The sequence below is a fragment of the Corvus cornix genome, chromosome 1 (genome assembly GCF_000738735.6).
Source record: "Corvus cornix cornix isolate S_Up_H32 chromosome 1, ASM73873v5, whole genome shotgun sequence".
Lineage (NCBI taxonomy): Eukaryota > Metazoa > Chordata > Aves > Passeriformes > Corvidae > Corvus > Corvus cornix.
The window spans coordinates 115,723,624-115,744,537 of record NC_046332.1 but is presented as its reverse complement, the minus strand read 5'-3'; the positions used below and the strand labels follow the sequence as shown (position 1 = coordinate 115,744,537).

The 20,914-nt window shown below is 44.2% G+C and overlaps 1 protein-coding gene across 2 annotated transcripts in view; it reads left to right on the top strand.

Annotated features, from left to right (window-relative positions):
- DYRK1A (dual specificity tyrosine phosphorylation regulated kinase 1A) overlaps positions 1-20,914 on the top strand; it is a 70,177-nt gene that overhangs the window by 14,126 nt on the left and 35,137 nt on the right. For both annotated transcript variants that reach the window (XM_039553482.1, XM_039553481.1), the window contains exon 2: positions 9,964-10,042. In XM_039553482.1, coding sequence (XP_039409416.1) covers positions 10,033-10,042 — 10 coding nt within the window. In that variant the 5' untranslated portion in view covers positions 9,964-10,032. The remainder of the gene's footprint in view (positions 1-9,963; positions 10,043-20,914) is intronic.

Sequence of the window (20,914 nt, the reverse complement as noted above, 5' to 3'; positions counted from 1 at the left end):
TAGCCTTACCATGACCTAAATACTTAAATGGATAATTTTGTCAAAGATTTAGTGCAGTGTCTACTTCTTGAGCAAATGAGAAGTATCTTGGAGAGCATCAGACTGATTAGTGTCAACTCCATATCGGGATGCTGGAATTGCTGAAGTTCACATAAACTTGTCCCAAAGGTTTTTCAATTTCTCCTCATAAAAGTCGAGTTAGACCAAATGAACCTGAGAGGCCTCTGGTAGAGAGACTTTTCCTGGGCTTTTATCTCACTGAGAGATGTCTCTTAGACTTTTATCTTACAGCTGCCATCAGGGAATATTCAAAAGTGAATTCCATGCTTCTCCATAGTGCCTGTACTCAAAAAGGGATTCAAGCTAATGTTATCCCAAATTTACACGCTGAGCTTGGACTGCACATCCAGAACCTCACCACTCTGGATTGAGTCACCTCACGGCAGGGTAGCTCCAACCTCTTGTTGGATTCCTGAAGCTCAGAAAGTCATTGTTTTCCATATTAATAAGCAGGAAATAATAAACTTCTGGGGATGATTGGCAGTCAGTTCACTTGAAAGAATGTCATGGCTTTTTGGTCACTGAAGTCTTTATAAATGATACATTCTTTTTTGGGAGGTATCCATACATGGACGAAGGCTTGATGAGGAATTCCTGGATGAAATTCTAAAGACTTTGGGTACATACCAGATTATGATGAGGACATTCTGGGCTTATTTTTTTTAACATTAAAGACAACGGCTTTATCTAGGAGAACAAATATTCTGGAGTCCCCAGTGAGTTACCAGTAACTGTATTTTTGGGGGTGAATGTTTGATGAAATCTCTATTTGGTGTGATGATAAATGTACCAGGAAAGCTCTTGCTGCTTGATCTGCACCCAGTGTCTGTACTGGCTTTTCTCCCTTGCATCCACGTGCTTTTATCACTTGGATAGGATGCCTGAATTATTCTTATGGATTATAATACCATGTAAAACAGAGGAATTTGCAGCTTATTACCTCCCCCTGCCTATATCTCATTATACCTTGTGATATACCAAGATTTGCTTTAATATTATGCTTAACAGCAGGGATGGAGGCTGAAAAGAGAATGCAACAAGACCTTGGAATTCTGAGTCTGAAAAAGGTGTTTTGACTCCATCCCCAGCTGATATGAAAATTTCCTGAAGTTCGTTAGTTTATCTCCTTCTTCAATGAGAGTTTTCTAGGTCAGCGGTTCCTTAACCGGGGAATAAGGCCATGGCAAATGCGCTGCAGATGGAACGTAAACCCATCCTGAATTATGGGAAGTTAAAAAATATTATCCTAGGGATGATTCATATCTAGTGAAAACTGTTTGGAGCTGACAAGGATGTGTATTCTGAGACATGGAAGGGCTTGGAGTGAACAGTGTGAGGAAAATGTGGGAGCTTTATTTATTCATGTCTTTCATGTATGGTGAATCTCCCCCTCTGCTCTCGTAAGATCCCACCTGGAATTCTGCTTCCAGCTCCAGGACCCCCAGCATCAGGGGGTGGAGCTGCTGGAACGAGTCCAGAGGAGGGACATAAAGATGGTCCGAGCCCCTCTGCTCTGGGGACAGGTTGGGAGAGCTGGGGGTGTTCACCTGGAGAAGAGAAGGCTCTGGGGAGACCTCAGAGCCCCTTCTAGGGCCTAAAGAGGCTCCAGGAGAGCTGGAGAGGGACTTGGGACAAGAGATGGAGGGCCAGGAGCCAGGGAATGGCTTCCCAGTGCCAGAGGGCAGGGCTGGATGGGAGATTGGGAAGGAACTGGGAGGGTGGGCAGGCCCTGGCACAGGGTGCCCAGAGCAGCTGGGGCTGCCCCTGGATCCCTGGCAGTGCCCAAGGCCAGGCTGGACATTGGGGCTTGGAGCAGCCTGGGACAGTGGAAGGTGTCCCTGCCATGGCAGGGGTGGAGCTGGATGAGCTTCCAGGTCCCTTGGAACCCAAGAATTCCAGGAGTGTCAGTCAGGCTGGGGCTGTGGAGCTGTGCAGAGTCAGCGCAAAAGTCACCAAACAGGAGTGAGCGTTTCCGTGCTGCTGAACTGCGGCGGTGACTCACGGCCGGGGCAGGTGCCAGATGTGGCGCAAGACCTGGGCTGGGGACAGGGAGGGCTCTGGGAACACTGCGGCCAAATCAGCATCAGTTTGGCTTTTGGGGCACTTCAGCCTAAAAATTCCCATTTTAATGAAATAATCCCGTTTATTCCCACGGATTTGAATGCATCTGGTTGTCTTGGAGCCTGAACCTGACCGCTGTCAGTTTTCAAAGCGAAAGAACTTTGTTGTAACTGCTGTTTTAAAAGGTGTTGAGCAAGGATTTTAAACCTAGTGCTTCTATCCTGACATGCCTGGAGAAAGCTGGAGCTGGTGTGGTGTTTTCCAAGTTCAAAGGAACTGCAAGAGCAGTTGTGAGAGGACCCAGCTATGTCTGTCCAGTCTAAATCTGAATAATGAAAGGCAAAGGTTGTGGCATTGCACTTGTCAATGGGAGCTGTCAGAAGGGTGTAACTTAAACAGCAGTTCCTGGTGGTTTTAAAAAAGGTCCAAAAGTCCTTACAGATGCTCACAAACCAATAAATGGCTAAGAAAAGCCACTAACCCAAAACCTTACAAATTAGCATCATTTCTGTACAGAGTCAGCCAGCAGTTACACCTTGGTGTGTTTGGTTTTGTGTGTTTGGTTATTTTATTGTGGTTTTTGTTTTTGTTTTGGGTTGGGTTTTTTTGTGTTCTTTTTTTTAATTTGGGAGACTAAATGTGTGCCTATCTCCATGTATTAAAATATTTTGGAAGCCTTCAAGATTAAAGGTACTACTGTATCAGGGCAACAAATATCTACATTGTTATACTTGAAATATGAAACTAAATCTTTGAGAGCCACACCAGAACTGTCTGCTGCCAAAATTCAGCTGGAGCAGTAGTTTTATTTCATTTAATCATGGGATAGCAGCCGCACAGAATCTTCCTAAATACATAAAGTATTTCTGTTTGTTGTGGTCTGGGTAAGGTTGATTTTGATTTTTCCAGCTCTAGTCCTGAAGGAAGAAGTTCAGGTTGCTGCACCTGAGCCAGGTCACTGAGAAACAGAGCCCAGTTTGTAAATAAAGAACACAACCAAGAGTGGAAGTTGTAGTTAGTGACCACTCAATTGGAAGAATAATAACCTGTAGTAAAATCAAGGTTGTAATAAAAATCTGTAAATTGAGTGGTTTGGCCACGTTCTGTGGAAACTTGAGGCAGCTTTAGGTGTTCCTGTAATTCTTCTTCCTTTATGGCTCAGAAATTCAGGGAGAAGTAGGAAGGTTGTGCTCGCCTGAGACTTCTGGGTCTGAAGTTCTGAAATGATGAATGCAATTCTATAGTAGGACATGCTTGGCTTTGCATTTCTCAAGTTCTTTTCCCAACCACAAGGAACAGAAACAGTTTTTGTACATGAAATTATCAGCCTTGTTGAGGACATCTGTAGGAAAAAAATACCTGCAGAAAAATCTCAGCTCTGAAAAACATTTCATATCGTGCTGGATAAACTAATTTACATCATGTATGTTCCACTTTGGAATATGACTTCATTCCCATGTTCTGATGTTGCAGGGGATGGGCAATTCCAGCTGTAGCATCTTTTCCTTTTGTTTGGTTGAGGGAGGGGAATGCAAATCCAGTGGTTTGACTTTTGTCTGACACCATTAAGTGGGTGGAAAAAAGAGCCACTCCCTCCTCTAATTGGAGGTTCCTTATAAGGTCAGTGGACTGAAAATATTTGAAGTTTGTGCTGCTAAAATTAATATTTGTAGTCATTAAGTAAGTAAAGCATCACATGCAAATTATCTAAAAAATCTCAAGTATTTCAGCCTTCATTGCGGGGCTTTTCTTCCCTCCTTTCCCCCCTCACTGTGTCAGTTAAATTCTTCCTAAAACCACAGGCTTTATTCTGGGGTTCACATGAATTAATGAATATTTAAAAAAACAAATCCTGACTTCTCTGGCTGGATGGGTCAGTTATAAATTTGACATTTCAGTTTCTGCAGGCACCTGGAAGCAGTACACATTTAGAAGGGATGCACTTCACAAATAGATTGTAAAAAATGGTGTATTATAAAAAAAATGGTGTGTTAATAGATCAGGTATTTCAGAGACTCAAATTGCACTCCCAAGTCTGCCTGAATTAGTACTGGTGTGACACCACTGGTCTATGGGTGATAAAATCACACTTAGATGTATTTTAGGTGCATTTGAGGGTTTTTTGACACCACTACTGGCCTGACCAGCCCCGTTTTGTCCCAGCTGTTTGTTCCTGCTGCTGCACATCTGCAGCAGCCCAGCTCAGAGGACTGGAATGGGATTAATAACAGTGGCCTTGGTTTTCTCCTGCTTCCCATTTACCCCCAGTGCAGTTTGCTGCGTGCACCAGCCCCATTCCAGCAGCAGCAGTGGGAAGGGCAGAGGCTGCTTCAGTTCTGCTGCTGCTGGAAAGAAATTCCTGCTCTGCTGCAACTGCAGTTCTGCCTGTGCCAGGTCTGAAATTGGGTGAGAAACTCTGTGATTTCAGGAAAGCTGCTTCCACAAGCTTTCACACCTCGAGGATGGCTTCTTGCATCACGTGGTGTAAATTTAGCTTAAGAGTGAAGCCAGTCATTCACAGCATCTTCTCTTCAGAGGAACAAGTGCTTTTTGGAACTCTGAAAATCACTTGCAGCACACAGAAAATAATGGTTGGGCATGTTTTGGTTGAGCTGTGCTTGGTTCACAAGCACCTCATAAGTCCTGATGTGGAAAGTCACGTTGCAGCTCCTCAGGAGGATGAGGGCTGTGTTGGGGAAGTCTGCTATAAACTCAGTTTTGCTTGTTGGTGAATTTTCCCCGGTGATGTATGAAAATACCCAATTCCCAAATTTTTAATGTTCTCTTTCCATGTTTAAGAAGGAAAAACGTGCACCCCACGCATGAGGGTGAACTGCCATCAGAAGGTGACTCTGCTCATGGTTCTGTAGAATACACAAAGTCACCTGAAAAGAGGTATTTTATTTTTACTGAATTACGAGCTTTAAAATCTTTGCCCGGAGAAGCTGTGGCTGCCCTGTCCCTGGAAGTGTCCCAGGCCAGGCTGGACGGGACTTGGAGCAACCTGGGATAGTGGAAGGTGTCACTGTCCATGGATGATCTTTAAGGTCCCTTCCATACCAAACCATTCCATGATTCCCTGATTGTGCAGTTTTAACGTAGTTGCTGTTTCAGTGAAAACATTCAGCTAATAAGCGTTCCACAATCCCATAGAACTTAAACCTGCAGAAGGGAATCTGTGACTTCTTTGGGAACAGGACAGCTGTGATGCTGATGGCAAATTAATTACCTGTGTTTTAGTACTCAATATATTTGCTGTGGGGCACACAGGAATCTGCAGGTGCCCAGAAAGGGGAAGGGACGTATTGGCTTTTCATGCTGGAATCATAATCTGCTCTTAATTTTCTCCTGTGATTTTGCAGGTGAACCTGAGTCGTTGTACAAAGCAGAACTCAGTACTAACTTGTCCATTTTTTTTTCCTTTTCGTTCTCGTGAATTATTCCATAGATAGATCATCCCATATGTTGGTCACAAGGAGAACAGCAGCACTGAATTCGTGTGTGTTGAGCTCTCAGATCTGTGTTAATTTGGACATTAAACACATGGGATTTCCCTGGTAACAAAGCACATTGCATGTGCTGGGTGCTGGGAAAACAATGATTCTGGAATTCCTCAGCTTTGTCCCTCTGGGAAGCTGTCAATCACCGAGCACCCTGTAAGATTTATTCATCTAATTCCAGTTGGGTTGATTGTACTTCACATTTCACTGTGCAGTATTTGAAACAAAACACCAAATCCTGGTGTGTTTGAGGAATCCTTTGCTCAGTTTGTCTGACATCAAACCTCATCACTGGTTGCCTCTGCATAGTTCAGATGTCTAAATCCATTATATTCCAGTATGCTAATAACCCCAATTTCATGGTGGATACCTCAGGATAATTCTCTTACTAAATAAATTTTAAAAAAAATTCGGTTTCTAAGTAAGTATTTATATTTTATGTTGCTAGCAACAGGCCTGCCTGTGTTCACCGAAGGTCAGTGACCTGAATTATGTTCAGCTCTGCCAGCAGTGTGTGTAGCCATGAGAAATGCAGGGGTTTCTCTGTATTCCACGAGTATGACTTTAAAAATTACAAAATAATCTTTTCACAGAGGAAAAACTTGAACCTGGCTTTGCAGAAACATTCCACATTGAATCTTACAATACAGTGATCCCGAATAAGGAAAATAAATTCCTCTATGAAGTGTTTTAATTAGTAAAATGTAAAAAGTAAACCCCTCCCCAGCAGGCTTCTCTTTTAATTAAATTTTCATGTTAATAATGGTTTTTGCACTTTAACTTTTAGGGGTTTAGAAGTCTGATTGCTCTGAACCCAACTTTGATCTGCAGTGGACCTATTGACGTGAGTTGGGTATTGAGTGTTTTGAAGGAAGGGATGGATGCTCCTAAGGAATACAGGGAATAAAGCTTGAATTCTCAAAGAGGCCAGCAGGGAAACCAGGCTTGGGTGTGAGGAAAAGTCAGAGACGTGACGAAGTTTTGTTATTCGGTGTCACCATCTTCATAACATTGTGGATATAACCTGGAATAGAACGTGCTCAGCATCCTCGGTGTATCTGACTAAGCCTTGTGTAACTCCACTCCGGAATTGCTCATGAGCAGGGAGTGGCTCTGGATAGGGGATCCCATTCCCTGTGTTTGAGGAGATCAGAGGAGCCTCGTTTGGCTAGGGAAGAGGAAGAGTAGAAAGCAACAGTGATTGAAAGAGGAAACAAAAGCACGAGGTAAAGTTTAGCACAGTTGATTTCTAAGAACTGCTCTCTTTGTTTAAATAAAAGACTTCAGCTTTTATTCTTCTCTTTGCTCTACTACTTTCAATAATTTGCTTTTTAACACCTTTCCTGTCATCTGCTCCTTCCTCTCCTCCTTTATTTCCAATTCACTTCTGTTCTATACTGCTAAGTAGATCAAACTGGGTTCTTGAAGCCCAGTAAATGTTATTACTGAGGGGATTCTTCTCATAATGATCTTACAGACTGTGTGATGAGTAGGATTTGCTCTTGCCTCCTCTTATCATCAATTTATTATCTAAACCAGGAAGCCTTTGTACAGGCTGGCTGAAGGGCCTTTTGGTCTAAGAACTTGGCAATGCAGACACAGCAAAGACATTCAGTGACTGAGTTTAAGGTGCTGCCCCTGCAGTCATTGGGTGCAATTTGGTTGTATCTATTTAAAAAAAACCCCAAATCGTTACCCTTTTGTGTTGTGTGTCTGTGACACTGATGCTGTCCCAGGGACTCACCAGCTTTGGGCTTTGCCAAGGTTTTAACCCCCTCCTTGGAAAACAGGGCTGCACCTGCTTTTCCACTCTGGAATTCCACATGAGTTCTCCAGTTCTCCAGGATGGGCTGATTGTTGGAGAGTTGGAAGGAGGCTGAAATTGGGGTGGATCTGTGTTCCTGGTTAGCTCTGGAATGCACAGATGTGTTGATTCCTGGTAATAACCTGTTAATGACTTTCTCACATCAGCAGCTCTTTGTAGTGTTGGTAGCTCTTAAAGTGTCTTCTAAATTCTACAATAGCTCAGGGCTCTGTGGGTACCTCTCCAGCTCTTTGGGAGCTGACCAATCCCATTGTGGAATGGGCAGGAGGCAGTGTTTGACACTCCACGATATTTTGGCTGAAAATTGCTCAAACTCTGGTGATAGTTTGAATTAAGCTGGTTTGGTATTGAAACTGGTCTTGCACTGGTGGCACTGGGAAGGGATCAGGCTGTGGTTGAGCTGCAGGGTGGTAAAGACGAGAGAGTGATGCCTTCAGTCCTTGAGCTGCTGCTCGCAAAAGCTTCCTGTAATCCTGGTGTAAACCCAGAGGTGCTGCAGTTAAAAGGAATAAAAGGATATTGGCCAGAGAGAGATTTCAGAAATAGAACTGAGGTTCTGTAGCCTTAGGGCACCTGTGTGGGATGGACAGGCCTGGTGCTCCAGGACTTGGAGCTGCTGGAGAGAGGCCAGAGGAGGCACCAGGATGAGCAGAGGGATGGAGCAGCTCTGCTGGGAGGAAAGGCTGCGAGAGCTGGGATTGTTCAGCCTGGAGAGGAGAAGCTTTGGGCTGAGCTCAGTGTGGCCTTGCAGGGCCTGAAGGAGCTGCAGGAAAGCTGGAGAGAGACAATTCCCAAGGCATGGAGGGCCAGGAGCCAGGGAATGGCTTCCCAGTGCCAGAGGGCAGGGCTGGATGGGAGATTGGGCAGGAATTGTTCCCTGGCAGGGTGGGCAGGCCCTGGCACAGGGTGCCCAGAGCAGCTGGGGCTGCCCCTGGATCCCTGGCAGTGCCCAAGGCCAGGCTGGACATTGGGGCTTGGAGCAGCCTGGGACAGTGGGAGGTGTCCCTGCCATGGCAGGGGTTGGAATGGGATGAGCTTTCAGGTCCCTCCCCACCCAAACCACTCTGGGATTCTCTTGTTTGTTTGTTTAAGTAGGAGTTTGCTCTTCCTTTCTTTTTTCTTGTTGAGTCCCAGGGCTGCCTGTGCTGGGTCAGTGGGGCTCAGCTCAGGGTGGGAGGTGTTCACTCAGCACCTGGACCAGACCGAGCCTTTCACCCAAACTGAAGTGATTTAGGCACGAGAGTGCCCAGCTTGTAGGACTTGGTGTAGCTTCAGCAGTGCTCATGGCAGCTGTGGATGTGGCAGTGACATTCCAGGGCTCTGTGGAACTGCGGCCATAAAAAGGCTGTGGATTCAAGATATGGGATGGCCACTTTGAGGGGTTTTCCCCTTTTTTTTTGGAGGCACAACAGCAAGAATTCACCTGCTCCTAAAACACCGACACTACCGCTGCAACACCTGCTCCTACATGGATCCAAAAAGTTGTTCCTTGTCTTCCTGCCCCCTTCCCTTTGGTGTGTTTGACATTTGAGTGGCACAGGGACAAGCCCAGCGTGGTGGCAGGAGGGCAGGCTGGGCCCAGGGTGGGCTGTGCAGGGTTTGAACTCTCATTGTTGGGGGGAAATGGAGCGAACGGCGCCGGTTGCTGCTCAGATCGCAGGGTCTGAGTGCATTTTAGACTGCTCACACTTGCCTGAAGTTACATATTTCAGGAGGTGTTTAAATAATAATAACTCTGCAATTCCAGCTGGTCAGTAATTTGCAGAGTTCTCTAAAATTCTCAGTAATTCTAAGTGGGTTTGATATTTCCATAGGTTGTAGAGTACCAATGATTGTTTGTTGGAGAACAAGTGAAAAACAAATGCTTGAGAAATACTTTGACCAGTCTTAGTTGCTGGGTGTTGTGTTTTGGGTTTTAATTCTCTTTTTTTTTGTTCATAATCCTACTCTTCTTCTTAACTTCTCTTGGAGTTTTCTTCCTAGAAACTCCTGTCTTTATATCTCTCTGTCTTATGGAAAGTATAATTTTATTTTTCTGAGCATATTTTAATTTTTTGCAGCAAGGTGAACCTAATTCAATTTCATCGGGCTATGAGGAGAAATGAACTTTAACATTTAGGAATTTATATATGTTTATGGTTCTGTAGCTTGTTGATTGGGGAAAATCCCACAAGTTCAGTTGTGTTTTAGAAATACTGCCTGGAATTTCTGTAAAAATCCACACATTTAAGGGCCTGGCAAAGATGGGTAACTGTCAATTTTTTGGGATGACCTTAATTTTCAGAACTATTCAATGCCCAGTTGAAATTTAAGTTAATCCTTGACATTTTGACACTTAGAAAGTTTTTCTAAAACCAGGTATCAGTGGAAGATAAGTCTTTGTAATGCCTGTCTCTGCTTTTCCTGTTGGAAAACTTCAGTTTCTGTTTGGATTTCCTTGGTTTAGCTCGGGGTTGAACTGAGCAGTTGTGGCTGCAGTTTAAGAAGTTTATTCTTATTTTACTTTTCCTTTTTCAGTGTTGTTTGCTGCTGGACTCCCCCTGTCCCCACAACCCCGCAGGATGATATGAGACTTGAAAGAAGACGATGCATACAGGTGATTTTATATTTAGGGTTTTTACAATGAAAAATTGTGCATGTTCTTGATGTGCTTTTTGTTGCTGTTCCATTGTCTGTCCCCCTCAAATGATGTTGTTCCAACTTAGCAGAATATTTAAGAACCTGCAGAATTCTGAAATCCTTCTTTGCCCTTTGAAAACTCTTCTGCAGCTTGGAAAACTCTCCTTCTTCCAGGAAGAAAATGGTTTTCCTGAATGGAAATATTGTTTTCAAAGTTTTCATGGGAATGCTTTTAAAGGTGCCAATTTAATGGACTGATTGATATTTTAGGAAGTTCTTCCATTTTTTGGCTAATCAAAAATCCTGGAAGTGCCAAATGTATTTGCAGATTGAATAGCTGATTTTTAGTTTTGTTGGAAATAGAGTTCATATTTTGACATAGAAAATCATGAGCAGTAGAAATAGAATAAAACTGAGCTTGTCCAAGAGGGTTGGTCTAATTTTTTATACCCAAATGCCCTTATTTTAGCAGTTTTGGGGCCTGTAAAGGTGTAGTAGATACAAACCAGATCTTTGGTTTGCTTGTTCAGCTTTAAACCCCAGGAATCCTTGGGGCTGGAAAAAAAAAGTCTGGGTAGATTTCCGTGTGCATCCAGCTCATCTCCTGATTGACAGTTTTCAGTTGCATCAGCTGTTCATGCATAAACAGCTTTGGAGGGTATATTTACATGGAGCCTTTGGATTAGGACCAAGATGCTGGAAGTGGAGATTTCATTCCGTGAAAACCAAACATCGTTCATTCCACTCCGATGTTTGTGAGTTGTGTGCTGAAAGCTCAAGTCAAAGTGGGTCCAAAGAATTCTAAAATTAGGTTGGGCAAAGAAGAGGAGAAGGGAAAACTACTCCAAAGGGGTATTTCATTGGTTTTAAATATCTACATCTAGAGGAACGGCATTAGAAGTCTCAAAATTGATGTCCCATCAGATTCGGGGAGCTCTGTCTAGTAGGCAGTGACAGATTAAAATAGAACTTAAATATTGAGAAAATGTTTTGAAAGCTTTAAAAATATTCATCCCACAACTGAAAGGAGAGATGATGTTATGGAATAGTACCTTATGTATGACAGTGTTTGGGAGAATTCAGTTTTGTATTGCAATACATTAATCTGATTTAAAACTTCCAACTTAAGCACTTTCAGTTTTGGTCAGAATTCCTGATGATGTTGAGCTTGTAGGATTAGGAGCTTGCAGAATAGAAATGGATACAAGATTTTGAAATTTAAGTGGTAATTCTGTCTTCTGCAGCCCAAATTCTTTATTTACAAGTCCCTTGATAAATACACATCAGAAAACAGGACAAAGACCTTCATGTCCTCTGATGTGTTGGAAGTTAGAAAAGTCAGATTTATTTGCCTTTTCTTTTTATTAGGAGAGCCAGGCTTGCTGTGCTGAGGTTTTGAGCATGAACAAGATTTGCAGGCTTTAAAATGAGAACCTGCCCTGTGATTATTTTGTGGTGCAGTAACAGCCAGAGTCATTCGGTGACTCTGCTGACCTCGATCTCAAGTTCAAAGTAGCTGGGGAGAGCTCAGGCCTGAAACTGAAAGGTTTTGTGGTGCTTGAGGATGGTTCCTTGTACATTTTCAAGAAGGTTTCTTGAGGGTGATTGATCAAAGGTGCCTGGTAATGTCTAAACTGTCTTTGGTTAAAGGGGGAAAGCTTCTATAGGGCCAACAAATTCTTTGTTACAATGGGCACCACTTCACTGTTGGGGAAGCTCACCTGCTCTAAACCCCTACTATCAACCACAACTGGGGAAACAATTCCCTAAAGAAGTGGATTTTTTCACTTCTTCTACCATGGAATACTTTAATTTTAGATCACCACTTAAGCTGAAAACCCAGGAATGTGTTAAGGTCCACTGCTTTAAAAAAAAAGGTGAAAATTTGAAGAAATGGGGATATTAAATGTTATTTTCCAATTTGACTCACCAAGAAAACAAACTTGCAGCACATTTAACTTCTCTTTATGCCGTGTGTAATACGTAGGACACCCAGCAGAAGGGCACTTCAAGATGCTGTTTGGAGAACCAAAAGATTTTCAATAATTTTATCGATGATCTGGAGCAGGGGATTGAGTGCCCTTTCAGTCAGTTTGTGGGCAACACCAATTTGGGCAGGAGTGTGGATCTGGAGAGTGGGAAGGTGCTGTAGAGGGATCAGGACAGGCCGGATCCATGGACTGAGGCCAACAGTGTGAGGGCCAACCAGGCCAAGGGCCAGGTCCTGCCCTTGGGTCACAACAACCCCATGGAGCTCCAGGCTGGGCAGAGGGGCTGGAAAGCTGGGAAAGGCCCTGGGGGTGCTGGTGCCAGCGGGCTGGACACGAGCCCAGGGGTGCCCAGGTGGGCAAGAGGCCACTGGCCCCTGGGCTGGGTCAGGAATTGTGTGTCCAGCAGGAGCAGGGCAGGGATTGTCCCTCTGTGCTGGGCACTGAGAGGCCCCTCGAGGGCTGTGCCCAGTTCTGGCTCCTGCAGGAGAGCCCTGGAGGGGCTGGAGCGTGTCCAGGGCAGGGAAGGGAGCTGGGAAGGGGCTGGAGCCCCAGGAGCGGCTGAGGGAGCTGGGAAAGGGGCTCAGGCTGGAGCAAAGGAGGCTCAGGGGGGACCTTGTGGCTCTGCACAAGTCCCTGACAGGAGGGGGCAGCCGGGGGGTCGGGCTCTGCTGCCAGGGAACAGGGACAGGAGGAGAGGGAACGGCCTCAGGCTGGGCCAGGGCAGGCTCAGGGTGGACAGCAGCAGGAATTTCCCCATGGAAAGGGAGCTCAGGCCTTGGAAGGGACTTTCCAGGGAAGTGCTGGAATCACCCTCCTGGGGAATGTTCAGAAACCTGTGGATGTGGCAGTTGAGTTCAAGGTTTAGTGATGGGCTGGGCAGAGTTGGGTTAATGCTTGGACTTTTATGGTCTTAGAGATCTTTTCCAGCCTTAATGATTCTCTGATTCCATGTTTATTTGTGGATTTTTTAGGATCTGTTCTGCTTTTCCCTGAACCACTCTGCAGTAAGCAAAGCTGGGGTTCAGCTCCTTACAGGAAAAGCCAAGTTCGTATTTCAGTCATGTTGTGGTGACACAGGCAATGCCTTAGAATGTGGTTTGTGATAAAAAAGTGTTTTCAGAATGTGAATTTCTCACTTTTTTGTCCTTTGCAAGTCTCTCCAGGACTTTTTGGGAAAGGAAGGAACCAAACAGTTCTGGGTGTAGTTAGGCTGGTGGTCAATCATCCTACCCATATTCACTTTTCATGGTGTGGTAGCATCAAATTTGGGGTTGTGCTGGGTTCTTACAAGCAAGGATTCATCTTGGGTTTAAAAGTTGGTGTTTCCAGAGTTACTGCTACACGTTGTCCTGCTCCTGCATAACTCAGTGGTTGGCTGTTCTTTTCTTTCCTCTTTTTAATGGAGATTCCTTATAAAAATCTTCTGGGTTTATAACAGCTTTCTGCTTTTGACTTTTCTAGTTAGCTGGAGCCTGAGGAATATGGATCTAAAAATACTGAGTTGTCTGATTTTGAAGCTTTTGAAGATCTCACAGCCTCTTTTTGTAACCTTTGTAAGAAAATAGAGTAACATAATGGTTACAGCGAATTATTCTCATCAACATGGAATTATCCTGGATGCACCAGAGATGTAGAGAACCAAGGAAATGTGATAATGGTGTAGTCAAGTTTGATAAGACATTGGAGGTGCTCAAATTGCTCTTAACTTAAAAAAAAAAAGGTCATTTTTGGAAAAGAAAAAAAGCCACTCCAATACTTCTCGATAAGGATAGTGCAAGAGCAATGAAATAGCCAATTCTCCCACAGATACCTGTCTTCCCCCAGCTGTATTCCTTATTAAAATAGAACAAATCCAGAGGAAAGACTTCTGGGAAGTTCCTGGATTGAGTTGAGTTTAGAGCCTGCAAGTGTCCAGGTGTTACTTTTATGGAAGAATAGAATGAAAATGTAGAATTGGGCCATGCCTCTCACATCTCCTATTTCTGATGTTTTAGTTGCTGGTTTCATTGAGCCTGTAGCTATTTTAAAGGATGTTTTTATATGTCAGTAGTAAAAAAAACACAAACCGAAGCAGAAAAACCCCTCTGTTGTTCTGCAGCCAGAACAAAGTGTGTCCATGGTGCTGCTCTGTGTTTGGAGTTCATCTGTGTTACCTGAACTGCTTCAGTCACAGCCACTGGAAGTTTCACCAGGGAAATCCAGAACCTTCCTGGGCCAGCACCATGTCCCTGGATCTTCCTGTGGCAGTGAAGATGCTGTCCCTGGTCCCACGGCGGTGATCGCACGCCTGGAGGTGAAAGTTGGTGGCAGAAAACCAGACCCGGCTTGGGCAGAGCAAACCTCTGCTCCGTGTGCTGGGTCCCTACTGGGGCACACTGGTGGCTCCCACTGGTTTTGTTTCCAGTGGGGGACTGGTTCCAGTTGGATTCTGTCTGGCTGGATCCTCCCAGGGAGTTTTTGGTGGATATTCAGGTCCTGGCTGAGCAGATCAACACAAGTTTGCCATAAACAGAAGATACCGGGAAAATCATGTCCGAGACAGAGCTGCTCATTAGGAGGGGAAGTTTGAAATACAAGCAGCTAATGAGGGCTTGGATGTTCCCTGGGTTAACCCCTGATTTTCCATGGATAAATCCCTTTGCAGCAGGGGGTGGTGCTGGTTTGCCTGGGAGTTTTTGTGAGAAAGCAGTCGGGAAGGGCAGCGCTCCTCAGACTGAAAGTGGAAGTTCTGCTTTTCAGAGATGGAGTCATTGACCTCAATGAATGATAACCTTGAAGTCAACAGACTAAATTAATGCTCTACTTTCTGGATTTGAGAGCAGGAATGTGAAAACCTGGACAGCTAAAGTTAGATTCGTGCATCCATATTTAAAAAGAAGTTGCCTATTTAAAAGAAAAGGTTTTTTTTTTTACCCCTCCTCCAGAATGGCTCAGTACCTGTGATATTGAAAATTGAAGTTTTCAGCCTCAGCCCGCATCTAAGAGGAAACAAAAATCCTGTTTCCAGGGTTTTGGCATGGAATTACAGCCTGGTGGAGGATGCTGCTTTCCTTATCCAGGAACAGACCAGAGCATCTAAACCAGAAAATCTTAAGATGCTGCTGTTCTTATATATAGTTTTAATACTCTGGAAAAGTAATTTCTATTCATTTTGCCTCCCAATACATGTGACCCTCTTTAAAAACCTTTTGAGGTAACTTTCAATGAAGTTTTAAGTTGTGAGGAGATTTCTTTATTGCAAGGCTGAAATTTATTTCTGTTGCCGATTTCTAAGAGCAAGGACTCACTTAGGCTTGAGAAAAATTAGGTTTTGAACAAAAATTAAAATTCAGATTAAAAATTGCAATAATAACTATAAAAATTATTTCCTATTTCCTGAATGATTGGTCAGTGCACCGAGAATGCCTGAGGTGTATAATGAACATAACACTGCAAGTACAGAGTCCTTCTTGCAGCCTTTAAAGCCAGTGTTCAGTGTGGGAGCAAAAAGGAAAGGTTCACTTGGGCAAGGCAGCAATGGGGTGCTGAGACTGAGTTTGGAGCTGCCCATGGAGTCTGGGAACTGTGCCCTGTCCCAGGGATTGACTGGCTCAGGTGGCTGCTGCTGGGAGTGGCCCTGTCTTGTGCATCCCCTTTTGTGTCCTGTTTCCGCTGTTTTGGAAGCAGATGTTCCTGGATCGATCCTGCTGGCCTGGGCTGGGTGGGTTTGGAGTGAAGTTTGGAGTGAGGATGGGTGTTGGAGGGAATCCCAGCCCTGTGCTCCGGGGAAAAGCCATAGGTTCAGATCCAGAGGGAGTTTCTTCCCATGGACTTGGCATGGGCAGCACCAGTTCGGAAGCATTTGCAGCTTTCCAGGAACCCCACCTGAAATCTGGTGCTCCTGAAGGACCTCCCAGGGTGCAAATCTGCACCCAGCAGTACTTTGTGGGTATTTCATGGAATTCCTGAGGTTGGAAAAGCCCTCCCAGCCCATCCAGTCCCAGCTGTGCCCGATGCCCACCTTGTCCCCAGCCCAGAGCACTGAGTGCCACCTCCAGCCCTTCCTGGGACACCTCCAGGGATGGGCATTCCAAACCTCCCTGGGCAGCCCCTGCCAAGGCCTGAGCTCCCTTTCTGGGGACACAACACCCTAAATTCATCATCACTAGATGAGCTTGACAGTGCCTTAACTTAGGTACCACTTCAGTTCTGAGCATATTCTGTGTTGCATCCATAAGCAGGGCAGCAAATGTCTGTAGGAGGCATCCTGCATCATGGAGCCAGGCAGAAATGACCTCTCCCCCCATCCTTGGAAGTTCTGTTCCTTTGGGGTTAGGTTTTACAATACACAGAGACACCATAGGATGTCTCTCAACAGCCAGGCCTGAATAGTTCTTGGTAAGAATCCCATTTATAATACTTTATCAGGCAGGTGGAGGCAAGAACTGGGCAAATATTGTTCCTAAATCTTGATGAAACTGGACATTCTGACTTCTTAAGATTTGTATTTCTCTTTTTCTAGTCAGGCTGCTGCTTCCTGTTCTATTCAATTCATCCCTTGATGCGTGGCTTTTAATGTTTCTATCAAATGCTCTTGCAGGCAGTGGTGCTCAGATGTTGTGTTTGCTTGATGCCTGACTGGGATCAAACTGGTGGATTCCCAACTTTCCAGAGCAACACAGGATATGCTCAGCTTGATGACAGAGTTTTTTCCAGGTTATACATTGAGGAGTAGGTTCCTGTCACCAGGTTTTACCAGAGTTTCCATGCCTCAATATGCAGTCAGCTATCCATGGATAGCTTGGATATTTCCACAAGGCAGCTTCAGGACACATTTGTCAGCCCTCTGATGTCACTGGGAGCAGCTCAGACGTCATCTGAGTGGGTCTGGTTAAACCCTGCTGGATTTAGGAACACAATTAAGCTTGGAAAATGTAAAACTGAGAATGTCTCACTCTCAGATTTCCATTGTGATGCCACAGTCTCAGAAACACACTTGTTGCTGTTAAAGACAGGGATTAGATTAGAGAGCAAGAAACATAATTTGTTTTTAGGAGTGACACATCAGATTTAAGGTTCTGACCTTCCAGTTGTCCTGGGAAGAGCAGGAAATACCCAGCCCAGCATGGATCCATCAACCCAAGGGAAAAGCCTGGTTCCTGAGGCTCAGCACTCCCTGACACTCCCACCTAACCCCTGGTGACATTTGGCTGACTTAAATCCCAAAATATCTCTGGGGATCTAGATTTGAGTGTATTGCACACAGAGCCAGCTGTTGAACATCTTCACTGGAAAGGTGGAACAGGTGGCAACAGTTCTGTTCCAGACAGGGAAGAGAGATTTGTTCTTGATTTCCTCCTTCCCTGTGGGAATCTGTTGGTGCTGGCATTTTCCTAACAAAGTGGTTATTACAGATCCCTTAAAAACCTGGGGATACAAGAAGAGCATTGAGTTTTTTACTGGTTAATTCTGGATCTTCTAAGTGGTTTCTTTTTGTGCATATTCTTAACTTCTCTTTCATTTCATTGAATCCACTTTGTGAACAGAGAATCCAACCTCAAGTTTGCTAAACCAATCCAACACTTTGCCTTTTCCTTACTAAAATCACAGAAAATTTCAATATTTGTGCATCTTGCCTATTTGAGCTCAGCATTTTGGGGTGAACTTGGTACTTGTTTGTGCTCCCTCAGATGTGATGGAGAGGGATCAGCAGATGTGCTGTGCCAGGAAATAAACAGAAGGATGATGTTTGTAAAGGTGGGGGAGGTTGGTTTCATTTTTACTTGGCTTTGTGAGGCCTTTAAATAGAGAAAAATATTATAATACTGTGATTAAAATCCACAGTTCCTCAGGACTGTCTCACCACTCCAGAAAAATAAACGGTTTCTGGCAATACCTGGAGATCCAGACATGGTTTTTTAGCTTAGCTGTGATAGGACTGACATCTTCATGCTCCTCCAAGGTCCTGAAGATGCCTGAATGGAGTGAACTGGTTCTCCAAGTTTTTATATATAGGTAAAACTATCTCTGATTTCACCTGCCATTGTAATGTGAGTTCTGACTTGCTGTTCTTGCCTCTCAGTAGATCAGATCCTTCTCCACAAATTGGGTTGAATATAAAACTGTTTTTATCTTCATGTAGGTATGGAATAATGGCTTACATATATTATATTAGCTTATAAAATATAAAATAAATTAACCCCCCCACCAAAGATATTTACCTTATAGATTTAGATTTAGATTATATTATTTATATAAATATTTATATTATGTTTAACTTATAAGTTTTGTACCATCCAGAGGCATTGTGCTAGTTTGGAATAAAAGTGGGAATTAGCCCTTTGAAATATTTCACTTACTAAAGTTTAGCAAAATATCTGAAAAGGAGCAGATGTCCATCCTAATTCCATTTACAGCTTCACTTTAGGTGTGTTCCAGATGTTCATGGGAGGCTCTGTGTCAGGTCCTTAAAGACTGTAAAAAAAGCAGTAATCTGGTAATTGATTTATTCTTGCTTCTTAAGTTAGACCTTTCTAAAACTTCCAGATTTAAAATCAAGTAATCATTTCACAGTGCTGAGTGATTCCAGGACACTTCCCTGAGTCCAGTGATACATCCACGGTGTGGAGTTGAAGTGTATTTCTGGTGCTTAAGCTCAGAAGGGGATATAAATAAGGCAGTGTTTCTTTTTAGGTTTAAATGTTCACATCTCTGAGTTTTCTCCAAAATTCAATTTTACAAAATTGGCTCGTTGAGATCACGGAATCCCAGAATGGTTTGGGTTGGAAGGAGCTTAAAGCCCATCCAGCACCACCCCTGCCATGGCAGGGACACCTCCCACTGTCCCAGGCTGTTCCAAGCCCCAATGTCCAGCCTGGCCTTGGGCACTGCCAGGGATCCAGGGGCAGCCCCAGCTGCTCTGTAGAAGCTGAGATGTTGAAGAAAAACTCTGATCCCAGCATTGGGATGACAATAAATAAATGAAAAAAACCACCAAGTTAGTCTTGTGTGCTTTAATTTAGACCAGTTCGTGAAGATCTTGTGTTTTGTCATTGGTGATCCTCAAAATCAGCTGATAATTCCTCACCTTTCATGCCCCTGGGCAATTGCTTGATAAGAGCATGAACCTCTTTTAAGCCTTGCAGAGAAACGGGGTCACAGCCCAAAATCTTGGTGTGAGCAGTGCAGTTATTGGCCAATGGTTTTGAGGTGTTTTCCTTTCTTTACATCCCAGGATTTTCCAAAATCCAGTTCACAACTGAGGCTCTCCTGGTTTGCCATTTTCACTAATTGGAAGGAAGCTGTGTCAAGTAAGAGCCTTGATTTGTAAACTGTGCCAGCAGAGAGCTGCAGGAGCAGATGTGGTCAGAGGAGATTTCAGAACATAAATTCCCAGACAAAAAGAGCTGTTTCCCTGTTAGTACACGGAGCATTCCCAGCCTCGGGAGCCGATCACATGGAGCAGCACACATCTGTGCTAGTTCACTGTCCTGGCTGCCTGCTGGGAAGGATTCCTGAACATGCTGACTGCCACACATTCCCAGGAGTTGCTGGGAAGAGCGCTGCACACAGGGATGCTGTGGATCCCGCGGATCACGGCCCTGTTTGGGATCTTCCTCAGCCCAGCTGGATCCAGGGGTACACAGCTGCTGCTTCCATGCTTCCTCAGCTCTTCATTCCACTGTTGTCCTTAAATCCTTTTCCTCTTTGGACTTAGGATGTCTCAGGAGAAAATTGCTTTTTTTCCCATTGTCAAAGCAAAAAACCCCAGGGTTGTTCTATCTTTTGTTATATATACATAATATATAAATATATATATAGAAATATAACTTCTTTATTCCTGACCTGCAGCTGCAGGAATATTCCTTTGCTTCCTTCTCACTTACAAAGCCTGAGAGAATTTTGTGTTGCTTTCCTATAAATTTCCATCGGAAGTTCAGCTTTTCTTCCATCTTCTGAGAAATTTTATCTGTAAAGTTGTTCTTGTCCTCTGGCTTGGGCTGACTTCATGGACTTCAGGAGTCTTCATGACTTCTCTTGTGAAGAAAAGAGATTTTCCTCAGGAAAAAAAGAGGCTGTTTCACACCCAAATCAATGGGTCAGCTTTCAAGTTAGGATTCTGCACCTTCAGCTTAAATTCTGTGTTCAGCTTTGTTTCCCTACAAAGATTCTGGTAGCAAAAGGCCCCAGGCAATGACTGTTTGGATCCTGAGAAAGGCAAAAAGTAGTTGTTGTGTTTTTTGTTTGGTTGGTGTTTTCTTTTATGTCTGGAGGCATGTGGAGCTCCAGGGGAAGGCAAGAAGCGCAACTTCATTTTTTCTTGGGAGAAATCCAGGCTCTATAGGCTGCCATCCAAATGCAAAAATTCTGACACTTCCCTGCTCAGAAAAAGTGCCACCAAAACGGAGCCAGCTGAATACTCCACTTCTTCAATAGAAGGCAGTTTCCTTAAATAGAACTTGGGAGCTAACTTCGTCTGGAGCGGGGATTTGGGTTCAAAACACTTCCAGATCCGTAGTGACGTCTTTGCACTTGAAGTCTTTCACTCTGGCTACAGGTATTTGAGTAAACACTCAGTAGGTATTCAGACACCTGAGGAATCATTTGTGTCCTCTAATTCCATGAATTACAGCATTTATAACCTGAATGAAAAATCTGCTTCACTGTTTTTTTCTGGGAAGGGGTTGGTAAAGAGGAGAGGGGAATTCTTGCTTTCATAGAATCCCAGAATGATTTGGGTTGAAAGGGACCTTAAAGCTCATCCCATTCCCACCCCCTGCCATGAGCAGGGACACCTTCCACTATCCCAGCTTCTTCCAAGCCCCATCCAACCTGGCCTTGGGCACTTGCAGGGATGGGACATCCACAGCCTTCCTGAG